Here is a 16,417-nt window from a genome sequence, read left to right as displayed (position 1 = left end):
ATCTTCAATGCCTTGACAAATCTCACCTCAAATTATTCATCGCATTCGATGGAGTTGGAAGAGCTGTATTTTGTGGTCCAGAAGATAGCAGCGGAATCAGCCGCAATACTCAGTGTATGGAGTCCTAAGGGATACTCGGATAAAGGGGATGGTAAAGAGGGCACTGGCTTACATACGAAAAGACTTTGAGGTATTTCAATCCAGATGCAAGCGCAGCACAAGCTGTCTATTGGATTGGTTTCGTTTGATGCAGTGGAGGGTGATCAGACCGCATAGGAGAATGTCTTTGAGCATAGGCTCAACCGATCCACTAATTAGAAGCGGCAAACACGTCGAATCTTCGGTTGGTAGGCCATAGGGATGGATTCCTCTGTTGACGGCGATACTCGGTGCAAAGGTGAGGGAGCTACTGTCCAGACGACGAAGGGCTAACGGAGTTATAACCAATGAAACAGAGACTACTCTATCGCCGACCAGACGAAGTGAGGGATGCCGGGTGGACTGTCAAATATTAGGCGGACTGACTTCGGAGGCGTTGGCGTCACATCGACAAACGATACTTTCAGGTTTCCCATCCCAGCCGACTGACGCTTAGACTTCGAGAGCCGTCACGTTCAATGGAACTGCGGTTCAAAACATAACCCTCCCCTTCGAAGTGCGCCACCCCCACCCCGATTTGTGGACTTGATGATCTCCTACGCTAGTTCTGGACAGCATATTCGTTAGTGACTTTACGAGTTTAACAACGACGAGAGCATTTCGCAGCGCCACACTTTGATTGTAGCTTACTCGTAGTTTCAAACTCCCACAGTCAACAGAATTATTGTTCTGCTCGTGGGACAACGGTGGCAAAATACTGGTAGACAGTGCATTAGCGCCTCAGCGCCTCAGCGCCAGTGCCCACTCATCACAATGTGCATATTATATCGATATTCCAATAGTTCTTCGGGTGACTTCGTTCAAGTAAGCGAGTGTGGGCGTATGTGGGCACGAGTACAACAAGTAAGCCAGGCCTCTCTCCATTGTTCTTTCATTAAAAGGCTGTGGACCTCTAACGTAACTGGAGGACAAGAACGAGCCCCAGTTACAGACAATAGACAGAACGTCTCGATGACTACCCGCACACTATTCGTATCTTCCATAAGAGCCGCAAGAGGGGGTGGGGCATCGTCCGCACACACACTTCCTCGACTCGTCTTCCTACTATGAACTACTTGAAATCAGTATTCATGCCAAGGCAACGCATCGTACCCGTCATCCCCGCTGATGAACGGGAAGATTACGAGAATCGACACAGACTACTTACCGAACACCGGGAGTCACTGGCCATCGCTATCGCTGAAGCGCTTGCTGAAGACGAAATCCCAGCGGAGGAGAAGCATGCCATGTTAGCTGATTTCAACAAGTGAGGGAGCGCTTGTCACACTTGGCAATCACTCGATACTGATTCCGTATAGAGTTGCTTCAATCCATCTGTTGCTGCTCTTGGAAGCGGAGGAAACCCTTTCAGAAGAAACACCATTAGTCAAGGCAGCGAACGTGTGTTTCGAGGAAATGGAGGCTGCCGAGAAGGCAGGGCATTGCAGAGGTAAATGCATCATGTACATTGTCATCGCTAGCACTAAACAATGTCATGAAGTGGCTGAACTCGAGCCCCCGGAAGACGAAGAAGTTTCGGCTCCCGAAGGGAAGGGAATATCGCATCGGGGCCAATCGAAGAGCTCTGAAGATGATTCATTGTGTCAGTGTCCAATGTCCAACGAGACAAGATTGTGCTGACACCTTCCAGCCGGCGACGACGGCAGCGCCGGGGTTGCATATCGTCTCGAGATGCCTGGTGACCTTATGATTTCACTGTTACACAAACAACCGTTGCGAACGAATTTGGAACTTGGGAACAGATACGTCGCCAAGTTCCTTGAAGACATCAAGACCGCCGACGTCCCCCAAGACTTGAAAGATCGATTAGATTCAGAGTCAACGGAGTAAGGACAATTATCCAGCGGATGATTACCGCAAGGACTGACCTTGACCCACTCAGGCTCAAAGACCAGCTAATGATGTTGGAACGTTTCGTCATATATCCTTTGTCTGTATTCCCAGAAAATATTCGGCTAGCCCGGGACTTCGCAAATGCCGCTCAGCAGTTCGACAAGTACGTGCAACAGGAGATAAATGCGTCGCAGCTCCAGAAAGCCATGTCTCAGGTGCACGTATCGAGCTCATCTAGAAAGTGAGATGGATTCAGCGCGGGGTTATTTATTCCCTATATGTACCATATTACCCTGTACAAGCCCGTTAATGAAGAAGTATAAAAGCGATGACGACGAACTTCAGACCAGAAAAATTAGGGTTTCTGCGTCCAATAGACATCTTCAGCCGAACAGAAGTTTTCCATAGTATCTGATTCTAATTCCAGACGTATACGGCCGGAACATTCGTTGTTGAAGCAGAGGCAAAACGATGTATAGCACGTTGCTGTTCAGCACCCGGTCCTCTGTTGGAGTGTCAACGCGTCAACCACGGACTCCAACAAATCACTATTCGCGGATAATGAGCAGACTTTGAATGGAAGATCAATGTAGACCCCCGTCCGAGTGGGTTCTCGTCTGCATGGGTGAACTGAGTATTTGATAGTCCGTTGCATGCCATGCGGCAGTAGGGCGCCATCAGCATCGCACCATATACAATAGATTAGGATGGGTCACAAACGGGAATAGACTAACCCGAAGTTAAGCTCATGGATTCAATTATTGTGGCGCAAGGAAGTGCCGAAGCCTGACATTCCCCACAGGCACACAGTTGTCCGCTCAATGATCGGACCGACAGGCTAACAGTCCTCGAATCTATATTGATGCTGATACTACGAATAAGTACAAATGATTAAAGTTGGGTGATGAAGCTGCCTCACCACATGTAATGTTCCTAACCGCGCTGTTCTCGTATCATTAATCAGATAGTCGCATTTCAACAGGACGAGATCTGATGCACCACATTGAGGGAGTATCCCCTAGGAGGTTGCTATGCGGCGCGGTCAATAGTTCGATTTTCAAGGTACTGAAATCATGGGGCTGGATTGCATAGATGGTCAAACGAACAAGACTAAACAAATCAGCCTAGTCTCGCTTTGCATTCACTGCACTACCCATGAGCACACTCGGTAGCTCTTGGTCGCCGACGCTGTACAGGAGCCCCACGGAACCTACTACCAGTAGAATTACTAGCACGACGGTACCTGTCAGGAGAACAAATGGCCTGCTGGTGATGAGCCACGGTATATCGTAAGATTTCTTACAAAACATACCCGCTGACATCTTTCCGTTCGCAGCTTTCCCCAACCCACACATCCGTCTTTGTTTTGGCACCCGAGCCAGTCTTGGTAACCCCACAGGTGCATACGAAACAACTTCTTCCGGCCTTTTTCGCCTCGACACATTGTCCCCGACCAGAGCAAGACGAAGTGCCATTGGTGCAAGCGTCGGCGGTAGTAAAGCAGGTAGAAATAGAGCCAATCGGTTGCTGAGGGGCAGGGCGATCGGAGGGTAAGGGAGATTGGGTCTGCTGAGGCTCGGCGGCGCGTTTGTCTCGGACGTGAGTAGAGTACGTCAAATAGGCGAAGTTAAGGGTGTCCGACAAGGTCATAGCAACATTCACGAGCGACCGCAGCTCGAGAAGGGTGATGGTGTACTGCTCGCTCTGTGGTCCATATTTGTTACGAATCTCCGTAAGAGGCGAGGCATCAAGGGCAGCGAATGCAGGTCTCTCGGTCTCTCGGAGGAATTTTGCCAAGGAACGGATGGTATCAACGAATTCCTGCGTCGAGTCCCCTACCACATATGTATCTTCCAGACCAACGAAGACCGACGAGAAAGAGTGCCTGGCGCGATGTGCGAAAGTGGTAATGATTGGTCGTGGGTTGTCAATTAGCGGTGAATTATATTGTAAAGTTTCTTGCAGTGACGAAGGCAGAATCACTGTCGGAATACGGGTTGACTTCTGAGCAAATAGATGACACAGAATGAGACGTACCATTCGCGTCCTCATTGCTGCTCGTCAGCAAAAGGCCATTCTTGAGACCCTGCCCAACAAACAACTCCTCCTCGGGCAAGTCTTTGGGCTGCACTTCGAAATATTCGAGTCCAAAATGACGCGAAAGAATGAAACTTGTATCTTGAGGAGTGAAATCTGACTGGGGAATTGAGGCTGCGGGGCTAAGGTAAAGGGTAGATGCCCTCGCCAGCTGCAGCCCCGACACCAACAACGTGAAAGCGAGTGTGTACATTATGGTTGGCGTTGAACGCTGAAATCGGGATGCCGACGCAGCTAGGCGCGGCTTGTTTGGTTCTGCTTGACGCATCCATCACGTGACTCATATTTGACGACTGACTCGGAAATTCGACGCTCCTTCTGGTACTGTTGTCTTTCTACCACGACGAGCAATGCAATCATCTTTAGCGCGACGGTCGTTCAATTTTTTGTTTCCTTTCCACAAGTAGGTCGTCTCACTTGCATGACTGTGCCACTCACTAGCGCCGTAGATGTGCGACATTTCAGCTATCGTTGCTTCCGACGCGTCAGCAAGCACAGACACTCCCGCTCCTTCCCGACGAGATATGGCTCGAGATCTTCGAGTTCGCCACATATCTTCATCATTCCAAGACCATAGCTCCGCTCCCCGCTTTCACACCGGCGCGTATATCCACCAACGCGATGGCAGCCAATACCCCTTATCTTACCATGAGAACAAAAAATGCTCTCGTCCTTGTCTGCAAATCCTGGCGTAGAATTGCGCTGCGTCTCCTGTTTGAACACATCTCTATTCCAAGCTTACGACGCGCCAAACTGGTGTTTCATGTGTTGCGAAACAGCTGCGAAACCGGCTTCGCGCATCTGGGCTATAGATACGGGCAATGGACGCGACATCTGGAAATATTCAGCCATGGTCGCGGAACATTCGACTATCTTCGAGTGATCTTCGAGATTATGAAACTATGTCCCAACTTAAACCACCTCACCGGGCATTGGGATGTACCGTTGCCAAATGAATTCCTCGACGCGATAATCAAGCTATACGGCCCTTCTCTAAAGGGCTTGCGATGGAGCGACGACAAAGTGCCGCAAGCTGCATCAACCCCCACATTCTTGTGCTCTTTTTCGTCGTTGCGTATCCTTGATTTACGCAATTTCTACGGAAATGATGAATCAGTCTTCAAGCCACGGTCCGACCTACCAAGTCTTCCACGAATGAAGACTCTCATTATTTCCTCCCGGGAGAGATCCGTAACCGTGGCCTCTGTCCTTGTGTTACCCACTGTCGAGAACCTAGTCATTGAAGTATTGTCGTCGCGGGGCAACGGTCTGGTGGGATTCTCCCAAGGGCTCACGAAGATGCTCACGAACCTCGGCAAGACGCTCACGTCTGTAGATATCTTACCCCCGGTGAACCCTAGTGAGCAATCTGATGAAGGTCAAGCCCAACTCGATCCAAGTCTATTTCTCCAACCCGGGGTGTGTCCGAACCTCCACTCGTTGACCTTCCCGCAGTCCTCGCCCCAATGCGCGCAACATGTTCACCCGAATCTTCGACGTATTGGGATACGGGGGATCAAAGGCGACTACATGTATCCAAACAAGGCATCTTCCACAAAGACCCACCTGATGTCAATAAGCCGCGAACTGTACCCGAAGCTAGAGATTGTCCGGACCATAGGATTCTTAGTCGATTCGTGTGGAGATTCGCTCATGAAGGACATATTCATCTGGTGGGCGGAAAGATTTGAAGACCAAGGGATCGATCTTCAGGATGGGGAAGGCGTTGTATATTTGTACACTGAGCCCGAGCCTGAAGAATCGCCCGGCATACAAATGGAAGTCGCCCTCGCTGGGACAAACTTACATTGAGACTTGGTTCACAGTCCTCGTGGTGAGAGTTGCCCCTTTCTAGTTATGACTTATATTTATCTGCTAACCTAGGTTGTCAGTATGGCCCAGTACTCCTTTAACATCCACATCAACCGCATGTAATGTTATACGATAAGATCTCCTTATTAATTCCTTTCGGGTTTTGTGTGGTATCAACCGTGATCATGTCCCAGCGTGGACGGTGGAAGTCGAAGACTGATTCAGTTGAACCAGGACAGACGGATGGGTCAAAGAAAGTTGCGATATGCAAGCTAAAGTTGCCGGGTATGGTATTTTCCGGTTCCTTCTGCGCTTATCACTCAAAGTTCATTCTGGCTTGTAGGCACCGGTTGGGTACCGGTAATCTCGCAAGTCTTCTGCTGTACGGCATTAATACCCAATGGCTATTAAGGGTTCGTAATGGATGGTGCATCTAATGACAAGCGAGACTAGGCTGACATGTCTAGTCCGTTTCATTATGCATTATAGACCCGGATTGAATTAAAAGATTCCGGACCCTCCCCTAAGTCTGAAGTTGCTTCCGGCCCTGCGTTGCCAGCATTATCGATGACATTGTTCGGCGTCTTCGTCACCACATGAACTTGAGTCTTTTCTTGGTCTCTTCTGTCTGCTCACTCCTAGAAACGTCAAACAATGCGATTCTCTCTGCATGCCGAGATTTATTGCACCGGCTTGTACCGGTCCCTTGCTTCTAAGCCACACAGCCCTCAGGTGCGTTCAGTCAGAATAGTATATCTGTACCAACAAGACCGTCAATGTTAACGCCGCGTACTTCAGCTTCTCAGAAAACCATATTGTTTCCTGCAATGGGCGGGCAATCTCATCTTCGTGCCTGAATACATTCGGCGATCCGTCAAGCTTTGACAGCCGTCTAAGCCTCACTTGGACACATTGCATCACAATTTTCGAGGTACATACAAACATAGGTCAGTCTATCGTTCTCTCATGTGGAGTGGCTTCTCCATTTGACAATTATGACCATTGTAGCTACTGATTCTCGATACGAAATGCCCAAAGGTACTCCCAAAATGTCCGCGAAATACAATGAAAAGTACAGTAGAGGTATTACAACTTGGTCCATGAAGAAATACTGCGTGTATGTTCAGTATCTGCTCAATATGTCTCAAGAACTAATGTAGATTCGGAATGAACATCATCAGGAGCTTCTCATCGACAGGGTGTCGAGGCCGAGGAGCAATGTTCTCAAGGTATGCCAGAGGCGCCAGATCTTTTGGAGTAGAAGGAGTCGGCGGCGATTGTCGCTCCGACACGACACGAGGATATTCGTTTCTCGGGTGAGGTAAGGACGGTCTTCTGGCATCGGTGAAAATCTTCTCCTGTGTGTCTGATATTGGTGAATTGATAGGTGGAAGCTGTGATCCTGATGAAGGTGTATAGTCGTCCTCGACCTGGTCGCGGATTCTTCCTTTAGCTGTGCGTGCGCTCTTGTACCTTCCTTGAGGTACAAGTAATGATGCGAGATGGGGTAAGTCATTCACAGTCCGCAAGTACTCCAGCGATTCTTCAGTGAAGTAAGCGACTACGCTAGCGTTAGCTAGGCTTAGATCGAAGAGCGTGTTTCGAGAAACTCACTGAGATGCCACTTCTTTCTCCCGCTTGTTGTATCGACGTAAACGGAGTAGGTTTGCTTTATCAGCCCGCGACTAGGTTCGTGTCGCATTTGTGATCTAGAGGGAGAGATACACAGTTGGGATCAGATCATCCTGGATGTGCACTTCGACTGACATTGGGGTTGCGCCGTATATGTTCTCGGCATCGATGTGTCGTGTTTCTTTCTCGTGGTAAAAGAGAAAACCCTGTTGGAAAGGATACCCATGAGTTAGGTTGGGTCGGTGATATTATTAGCGTGAATTTACATCGCGGACTCTTGATGGGCCCCATCGTATTCCTTCACAACGAGTCAGGGTTTGGCACCTCACAAGCTTCGCAGACGCGACGTACCATCTGTCCATCTTTCTATCCCTAACTGAGGTAACATTCGTTGGCATGCAGATGCCTCTGAAGAACTTGAGCACTTACACCAGTCGCTTCCGCATGGGGGCCTCTTTCCTCCCACACATACACCGAACCAGGTGTAATAGTGTTTCTTTCTTCAGTGTCGAGTCGGCGGGTGACGATGGGGAGGATGTTGAGATAAACGGAGTGGAAAATGACCCGAGCATCGGCGGGCGAACGAACGCGAATACCTGTGCAGGTAGCACGTTGGAGGGAGACAGCCGATTCATGGGGGGCACGGGTGGGTGAGTGCATGTAAGGATGCATTGGGGGTAACTATCGCTGGATAACGGTGCGAATGAAGAAAGTATTTAAGCGTTCCCGACCGATCTGCTAAGGCACAGATCCAAGCGGAAACAAATGCATTCCATTCACTTCTTTATCAGGAAATCACAGCAGGGAAAGCATCCGTTGAGCAGGTCTCAGTGACCAATCAAACCTTGATGGGGATTTCTGTCATGATGTGACAAGTTTGATAGCTAGCCTCGGGAGGGCGTTGTCATAGATAGACTTTTAGGGAACGATACCTTCACAGAAGATGGCCGATTGCGAATGTTAGCGGTCTTGATATCTGCGGTCCCAACAATCACTTAGCAGACAGATCCATGGGGACTTCTGCAAAGTTTGCTGGAGATCGAGAGTTCTAACTGACCGTCCCTTCAGAGCTTCAGCTTCGCAGCTTAACCAGCATGTTCGGTGATTGCCACGTCGCTGTAATGCAGAAAGCCGATCACATTCGCAGAAGTTGTGTAAAAGAAGGCGAGTTGCATGTCGAATCTCGTACACAACCTAATTCGATACATTGTCAGGCGATTCAATCGATATATTCTCATCAGTGCTGTGGATTACCTTCCTTGGTCGTGGGCGCCACTATTGAGGGAAGCAGATTCAGAACTTTGGCAATAGAAGACCCACAGCTCGGGATAACGAGACTTACGAAACTAACGGTTCGTTCGGAATTCGCCCGTCGAGAGGCTTATTGAAATGAACCTGTCAGCTTTTACATATCACCCAGGTCTGACATTGCCTCAAACTTCTAAGTTCGATACCTATTTTCACTGCAGACCACATGCCCTGCACTCACACCGCTGTACACGGCTGTACACATATATTTCGTGGGGAGCTCCGCGGACATGTCTTCGGTCTTCGCAAGAGAATGAGATCAGCATAGACAAGTGCTATGCCTTTTTGTGTTGGGAGTAAAAGTCAGGGCCTGAGCAACGGGGATACGCAAGCAGCTGGAGGATTTGTAGCTATGATGTCAGGACAATGGATATGGGAAAACGACATACATACCTTGTGATCTTGCTTTGATGACGGAACCGAACAGAGCTTCTGGAAATCGTTGGCCACAGCAGTAGCATGAGGAAGTTGGGCGCGATCCTACTGGTACGATGGTGAGTGACGTTTAGTAATAATACCATGGGTATATGAAATGTTACATTACAAGATTGAATGCCAATGTTCGCGGAACCCTAAGCGCCCATTTCCGCTTCGGAAATTAGGCAGCATCTTGAATTTATGGACTTGTGATAGATCAATAGAATGAACTCGGATGGCCACAGCCTACCTAAGTTATCTATCAATTACCAAGCGCGTCTCGCGCACAATGTGTATGTACCGCCAGATCGGGGCCCTAACCGGCTGTCTCCCTGCATATGTGAAGCGCATCAGCTTTTCGCAGAGATAGTCCGCGAGAATTCGCACCGTTTAGCGAAATACCCGGCGGGATTGTAGATTTGTAGCAGGGAACTGTGCCTCGACGGAGGATCTGAGGCGACTTCTTCTGACTTCAGGAAGCTCAGAAGGAAGCCTCCACAGGAAAAACAATATGGCCCCGGGTTCCCGCGAGAAGGGCCGGCGTATGTGCGTAGGAAATCATCACACACTCGAGGCAAATACCGCAGATTCCTAGAAGAACCAAGTCGTTAGTGGTGCGTGCTTCCGCGGTTTCAAGCACCGCGGCGAGACAAGCTTTGTATGCGTCTGTTTGCGACAGCGGCCCGACCAATGAGGAGGCTACAAACAGGTTCATTCCCTTCCAAGTTTCATTGGATGCACCTCATTGCGGCGGGCCCGCCGTTACTGCTCAGCCGACGGTTTCACAGGAGGTACTCATGGCGTATCTCCGATGCTCGTTCTCCTGCCCTCGAGATCGTAAAAAACTTGCGCTACGCTTCAAACTCTCAGGCTCAACCCAGTGTTGGCCTAGTGACTGTCAAGTGATCATGGTTATCACTGCTTTTGTCGAGTACTACTAATAGCTCTTTGTCGTTAGCAGCGGTGAATCCGGTGATGGAAATCGATAGAAACTCGAGTCGTAAATCTCCTTCTGTCTAGCTGGATCTTGGCACTGAATCTTGACAAGGTGCGATGCTCGCCTCCACAGTTTTGACTTTTGATTGCTGGCAGAGGTCACTGTCGAAGTTGAATAGCGGCTCGCGGCAAGTCGGGTGGCGAAAGATGATTCATCGCTTTCGGCGATGTGACCGCAATTGTCTACAAGGGGTAAGTTCAGTCGCTAGGCCTTATGGTCGCTAGCATTTACGTTTATGCTCCCTGACACCGTTTTCCAGCGGGTGCAATACTCCACGAACATCTTGCGTACCGGACGTATGATGCGTGCAGAAGACCCAAAGTCTCCTACTCATGGCTCAAGGATCCCAGCTCCTGGAAATGACAGAACTTCTTTCTATCGTGTCTTATCTGAAATGATCGATTTCGACACTGGTCGGCCGCCGGCAAGCTTCTTGTAGATTAGCATGCATCCCGAAAATCGACTTTCAGCTTTGCCCAATGTTGTTAATCCTCTTCAGAAGGGCTCCAAACGTCACTCTGGAGTCGATTACTCCCCCACAGGCCTACGCCACTTACCCAAGTTGAGAGCTAAAATGGCATAATGGTCGGTTGACTTCTAGCTCATTTGATTCGCTGTTAGGAATCGCGATAGTCAATATCAAATGCCCAATATCGTGTGTTAAACATAAGTTGGCAAGAGTGGAGCAGTACATGTGGCGATAACGGTCCAAACTCATCTTCGTCTGTGCACGGATGATTCGCTGATTCGGATTGCGTTTCCAACCAAATACACCGACCAGAGCCCGCTTTTTCATGGGCATGTTCACCCGAAAATAGATTAGCCATGCTAAGCCACCTGCCCCATTGCCCTATTCAGGATTTCTTCGCAGATTCAAGACAAACCATTTCAGTGGGATGTCTTTCTTCACTGCCTTCTCCGCCGGTGAGTACACACACTCTCTGATTTGAATGCCGTCATTCGCAGCAGTTCCTAGCCGCACAGTGATGTGTCCTCCCAATCCGGTCGACCCACGCAGGGATATCGGATCGTGAAGTACCCACACGGCGACCTTAGTCACAACGCGAAGCAAAAACGATGATATCATGCCTGTCTCCGAACCTTGCCTGCAACACTTGTCGCTTAACCCTCACGATCCATGGACCTGATTCCTCGCGCTGTCACGGGTAGTTGGGTATCCGGCCGCTGGTTTCCGTACATATATATTGCTTCTCACACATCGAGTTTAGGTGGGCAGAGGCAATCCTCGGAAATCGCTCACAAGTGTTGTCTTTCTTAGGAGACTGGATTGACCCGCTAGTGATGCAAGAAATGACGGAAATACAGACTGAGCAGTGGTGCGAAAGGGAAAGTAGGTGAGTGTGTAGCAAGAAAGGCATGTCTAACTGAATTTCCCGAGGGCCCGAGCAGATTTACTGACAACTTTTGCCTCTGCTTGCTTCGCCTTTGCACGCCTCGTGCTAAATATAAAACAAAAATCAGCATGTGTCAAACTACATCGCAAAGAATACACACTCTTCCTCGGCTTCCTTCTCCAGGACTTTGACATGTTCTCTGGCTTCCTTCACGCTAATCCTGGCTTGCACCAATGCGCGGTCGGCGTCTCTCTCAGCTGCTTCAGCATCTGACACTTTCTGACGCGCAGATTTGATGGTGGGGTCTTGCTTGCTTCCTCCACCAAAGAAACTGCCTCCATTTCTCGGAGAAGAGCGCCTCGATGATGAATCCGATGACGACGAGCGGCGACGGCTGAATATTCCACCGTTGCTGTTGTGATTCCGGGAGCGGTCGGGGGAATTCGAATGCGAGTCAGATTGCCGACTGGAAAAGATACTGCCTTTCCGTTTGGGCGATTCGCTACGACGAGACTGCGAGTAGTTGTTGCTTGAACCGAATAGTGGCATTGTGCGGCTCTATGAGATGTTCGTCAGAAAAGGTGTGCAAAATGCATAGTGGAAGATGATCACTAGAGCGTGTAGACTAAATTATTCGGGCTCGGTTGGAAAAGCGATATTTGGATGTTTCAAGGTCCTTTGTCCGTCAGATATTTATATGTTTTCCCAAGTGGAGCGCGTCGTGAACATTCCTGCATCATGTAGGGAAAGATGACGCCAATGTCATCCTTTTGGTGGGTACGACCAGGCGTACAGCCTTGACGCATGTGGAGCTTTCAGTGCCTGCGCGCAACGTTGCTGGTGCATTGGCCTTGGAGTGCTGGTGCCTCTTCCTCCAAGGCACCGAGGCTAACAGCGGCAGAGATTCTCTTGCAGAGGCCCTTCTCTAGCAGCAGTCGCCTCTCTTCGCCTCAGCGAGTACACGCATTGCAAGGACACAAAGGAACCTGTGGCGATATACTGATCACCACATCGTCTTAATGACGAAATCAATGGATACAGAGGCGGTAAAATTCCGAAGTTCGCCACTCACCACGACCAAGCCTCGAGGCTCTTGACGTCGTTCACTGCAGTGGTGAAGCATGGTCAGTGCGTGGGAAATGATACCAAGTACCCGTTTCGGAGTCTGAATATTGGTCTTACGGAGGGATTGGCATCAAGTATAAAAGCCCCCACCCTTGCTTCCCGCCCACTCCCCAGGTCCGCCCCCAGTGTCCAACCTACGTTGTCCGCTGTGTCCAACGACCGACAGATACAAGTGATAGTCGGTGGAGATGTCGAATAAGATTGTGGTGAGCTACTCACCCCCATTGTTGGTAGCCGTCCAGCCAGGTAACACTTGAATTGAGCCTGCCATCTATCGTGCGGTGATAGACGATGTTATCCTCAACATTAAGAACGAGTTCGAAGAGTTCGGCGTTTCAGAGGACGTTCTGGCTGAACTGCAGCATGTAAGTGCTCGTCACTCAAGTACCCATGAGGGCTTGCCTATGTGCCACTCTATCATAGAAATGGGAGAAAAAGGTTATAGAATCGCATGTCGCCGAGTTTGAGAGCGCCCCGCCGCCACCCACTCAGCAGTATGCGCCCGCTACGCATCATGTACACATGATTCAGCAAGCCCACCCCCACTACAGCGCGCACAATCCATACGCGCCCATGCCCGCTCAAAACGGCCAAGCGCCCCAGGTCAAGGCCGAGCCAGTAGACAGCCGGTATATTTTGGGAGGGCCTCAAGGAGTAGCCTCTCATTACGCGCTTCCTCCTCTCCCAGGACCCACCCTTAATGGAGCTCGGCCGGCTGCTGTGCACCCCGGAGGACATCAAAGCGTGCTCTCTTTCCCGCCAGGTCCGCCACCGGGTCAACAGCAACCTCAAGCTCCTGCTCAGCCATCGGCGACTGCTGCTCCTCGAGCTTACAATGCTCCTGCTCCGCCAGCCAATCCGGCCCAACCTGCGGCTGTTCCTCGAATACCACAAACGGATGGTCCTTCTGATTCATCTGACGACTCACCCTCACCTCCTCAATCATATGCTCCACGTTCTTCTCACCCTTCATTGCCCCAGCCGTCCACCTCTCAGAACTCAGTAGTCGATTCCGAGGCTATCAATAGTGATTTGGATGACTCAGATACAGAAGGGGAGGATGACGCCGATGAAGGCACCGCTGGCGATACCGATATCGTGTTTTGCACATACGATAAGGTGAGTAGTTTTTCCTATCGATCACTCCGTAGGTCTGACTCGTTGCGGGGAAGGTGGCTCGTGTCAAGAATAAGTGGAAGTGCATCTTAAAGGACGGCATGATTCACATCAATGGGAAAGATTACCTATTTGCTCGTTGCACTGGGTTCGTGCTTTCATAATGTGGCATCGTGTTTCACTAACACCAGCTTCGGATCATCAGTGAATTCGAGTGGTAATCTCATGTCAGCTCCATTTCCATGGATGTTTCTTGTCTCTAGTTTTGTTTGTCGCTTTCTCTCGCTCTTTTTGCCTTGACATACAAAAGCATCGTTCGCATTAGCAAGTAACTTCTGATATAATCTCAGTGATGTATTTAAATTGGTTTACATGCCCATATTCTTCGCTACGCTTCGTGTGTGATCAACTTTCCGATGTCGTGCGACGTTCCAGAGCTTGCCAATCCTTTCGAAGTCCCATCTTCTCTATTGTCGCCGCAGGCATGCAGTAAACAGGGTCAAGGTCAAGAAGGTCGGGATATCCGAGCAGTGATAGACCTAGGCAGTGGTGAGCCTCACAGCCATTAAGGAACAGAGAAAAGAAGTAAGGAATACCCGCGATGCCGAAAACGGTGTGAAATACGTCTACCATATCCCCCGCACGGTCAGCTATGCCCCCTCCTTCGCTATCCTATAGATACTTGAGTCAGTAACAGTCGAGTAGGAAGAGTGCGCATCCCCATACCTGGGCGGAAAGTATGAATGAAATTGTCCTGTCGGCATCAATCCAAGATAACTTCTTCAGAATTGCCAACGAAGAGAGTGCCCAGTGGCTGTAGCAAACCTGGGAAACTTGAGATTGGGAACCATGCAGTGGGAGTAAGATGGCGATTTACATCGGGAAGCTTCTCCGGACGACCGTTGAGACCTCCGCTTGGCAACTGTCTCTCAGCTAGCCACCACGCTAATGTTGGGACATCGACCACATCGAGGCGGTCCATTATGGCTAGCGCTGCAACACAAACCCATACTGAAAGCGAAGCAATTCATTTCTCCCCGAAACGACGCTAGCATCCAGAGTTATGTTACCTTGTCCAGCATGGCTTTCAGCTCCAACACAACTACCGAATCCGCCGTCGAAGTTTCTGCATTGAATGATATAGTTCGTTGTCTTTTCAATGTCAAGCTCGTGGAGACGGCCTAGAAGCGACAGGGCGCTGACGGCACAATATGAGAATCGCGTGTCGATCTCACCGAAGGAATCGCCCGCAAAAACTCCGGATGGTTGCTGAAGAGAGAGGATGACTGCGAGAGGAGAAGCAGTGGTTCGTAAGTATAACTGGCACCTCTCTTCTAGCGGTGAGAAGGTGTGTATATTCGTACATTTAACCACTTTGGGTACGTCCAGCCTATCCAAAGCATCCTGCATTACGAGAATCTGGATTGCGCTAAGCGTTGCGAGGATATGTGCATCATGGTTCGGGTGGGCACCAAATGCGCCTGAAACGACGGTCCGTGGTGATTAGGTTCCACGAAGCTCGTAGGCCAAACGTTACTTGCATACCTGCTTCTTCATCCCAACAGCTCATAACAAATTCAATCATCTCGTCTCTATCCAAAGCATCCTGGTGGTTGACAATGCTCAGTGCAGTCAGCCCCCAGTAGATGGCGTTGAGTCGCAGATGTGCCGTCAGGTGGTATGCGAGATCATCTTTGCTCTTGTGGTTCGTGAGTATGGTTGCTCCTTCGATATTGAAGACCTACCTCTCCCAGGCCTTGGATGTATTTTACATGCAGCGGTACGAGGAGGTGTGTTGACATGATCAAAGGCTAGAGATAAGATAAGATCCCCACGGCCAAACAACGAATGTGATTGGCGCTTCAATGTTAAGCGCTTGAGCGCTTACCGGTATGCCGGTAACCTCGTAATTACCGGCACCGTCCTCTACGCCGGTGTCGGCCGCCATTTGGCTGTGTGCTACGCCCCTCCAAGCTCGTCGCATTCGAGGCCTCTCGCAGACTCTCAGACTCGCCGTGACAAAGTCTTCACCATACTGCGTCGGGGAGAGAGACCGACGAACGTGTTTACCAGAGCCCTCGCCAGGTCCCAGATAGTGAGTTGAGTTCACACTCAAGGGTCCTACATGATGAAACATCACGCAAGTGAGTCGAAATCTGGAATCTTTTTTCAAATTTCAGACAACATCGTACCAGTAGACTATGTCCTGCTCGAATACTACAGGAATTTCATCTCGAAGTCTCGATGCGCCGCGATGCTGGAATCCAAAGCGTAAACCTATCTTGACGTCCACCGACCATGCAACGCAATAAGTCAGAACCTGCTTATTTTCAAACAAATCCAGGATCCAGTGCGTATGAGCGGCCTTTTTATCACTGGCAATACCATTTAAGGCTGGGCAGGTTTTTCCAGAAAGGTCTGTCCTGGTACCTTTGCTTCATAAAAGACAAATGGCGCTCATTTTCTAAGCGTAGTTTTCTTGCTCACATCATTTGTAGTTGGTATATTTCGTTCACCGCGGCGCCCACCTGTTGTCAACGACAATATGACGACCGTCGATCGTGAA

General features: G+C 49.7%; 7 protein-coding genes across 7 annotated transcripts; 3 read left to right on the top strand and 4 right to left on the bottom strand.

The window, feature by feature from the left end:
- Positions 1–1,205: 1,205 nt before the first annotated feature.
- On the top strand, positions 1,206–2,237 carry PC9H_007119 (uncharacterized protein; the record flags this gene model as incomplete). Its single annotated transcript, XM_036776654.1, has 5 exons — positions 1,206–1,405; positions 1,458–1,588; positions 1,640–1,741; positions 1,790–1,985; positions 2,042–2,237. The coding sequence occupies 5 exons, from the start codon at positions 1,206–1,208 to the stop codon at positions 2,235–2,237; spliced, it is 825 nt and encodes a 274-aa protein (XP_036630274.1).
- An 879-nt stretch (positions 2,238–3,116) lies between these two features.
- On the bottom strand, positions 3,117–4,282 carry PC9H_007118 (uncharacterized protein; the record flags this gene model as incomplete). Its single annotated transcript, XM_036776653.1, has 3 exons — positions 3,117–3,255; positions 3,305–3,974; positions 4,030–4,282. The coding sequence occupies 3 exons, from the start codon at positions 4,280–4,282 to the stop codon at positions 3,117–3,119; spliced, it is 1,062 nt and encodes a 353-aa protein (XP_036630273.1).
- Positions 4,283–4,439: 157 nt separating this feature from the next.
- On the top strand, positions 4,440–5,901 carry PC9H_007117 (uncharacterized protein; the record flags this gene model as incomplete). Its single annotated transcript, XM_036776652.1, has 2 exons — positions 4,440–4,492; positions 4,539–5,901. The coding sequence occupies 2 exons, from the start codon at positions 4,440–4,442 to the stop codon at positions 5,899–5,901; spliced, it is 1,416 nt and encodes a 471-aa protein (XP_036630272.1).
- A 1,151-nt stretch (positions 5,902–7,052) lies between these two features.
- Positions 7,053–8,193, bottom strand: PC9H_007116 (uncharacterized protein; the record flags this gene model as incomplete). The annotated part of the gene is made up of 6 exons (XM_036776651.1): positions 7,053–7,462; positions 7,516–7,610; positions 7,669–7,739; positions 7,800–7,831; positions 7,885–7,909; positions 7,963–8,193. The coding sequence occupies 6 exons, from the start codon at positions 8,191–8,193 to the stop codon at positions 7,053–7,055; spliced, it is 864 nt and encodes a 287-aa protein (XP_036630271.1).
- Positions 8,194–11,636: 3,443 nt separating this feature from the next.
- Positions 11,637–12,159, bottom strand: PC9H_007115 (uncharacterized protein; the record flags this gene model as incomplete). Its single annotated transcript, XM_036776650.1, has 2 exons — positions 11,637–11,715; positions 11,771–12,159. 2 exons carry the CDS (start codon positions 12,157–12,159, stop codon positions 11,637–11,639), a joined length of 468 nt encoding a protein of 155 aa, XP_036630270.1.
- A 764-nt stretch (positions 12,160–12,923) lies between these two features.
- Positions 12,924–14,072, top strand: PC9H_007114 (uncharacterized protein; the record flags this gene model as incomplete). Its single annotated transcript, XM_036776649.1, has 5 exons — positions 12,924–12,941; positions 12,999–13,100; positions 13,159–13,854; positions 13,908–13,999; positions 14,057–14,072. The coding sequence occupies 5 exons, from the start codon at positions 12,924–12,926 to the stop codon at positions 14,070–14,072; spliced, it is 924 nt and encodes a 307-aa protein (XP_036630269.1).
- Positions 14,073–14,256: 184 nt separating this feature from the next.
- PC9H_007113 (uncharacterized protein) lies at positions 14,257–15,799 on the bottom strand (the record flags this gene model as incomplete). The annotated part of the gene is made up of 9 exons (XM_036776648.1): positions 14,257–14,390; positions 14,448–14,523; positions 14,578–14,676; positions 14,729–14,862; positions 14,922–15,137; positions 15,216–15,332; positions 15,397–15,550; positions 15,597–15,662; positions 15,740–15,799. 9 exons carry the CDS (start codon positions 15,797–15,799, stop codon positions 14,257–14,259), a joined length of 1,056 nt encoding a protein of 351 aa, XP_036630268.1.
- Positions 15,800–16,417: the final 618 nt, after the last annotated feature.

Source organism: Pleurotus ostreatus (genome assembly GCF_014466165.1).
Source record: "Pleurotus ostreatus strain PC9 chromosome Unknown scaffold_5, whole genome shotgun sequence".
Classification (NCBI taxonomy): Eukaryota; Fungi; Basidiomycota; class Agaricomycetes; order Agaricales; family Pleurotaceae; genus Pleurotus; species Pleurotus ostreatus.
This window is presented reverse-complemented; position numbering and strand designations above follow the sequence as displayed.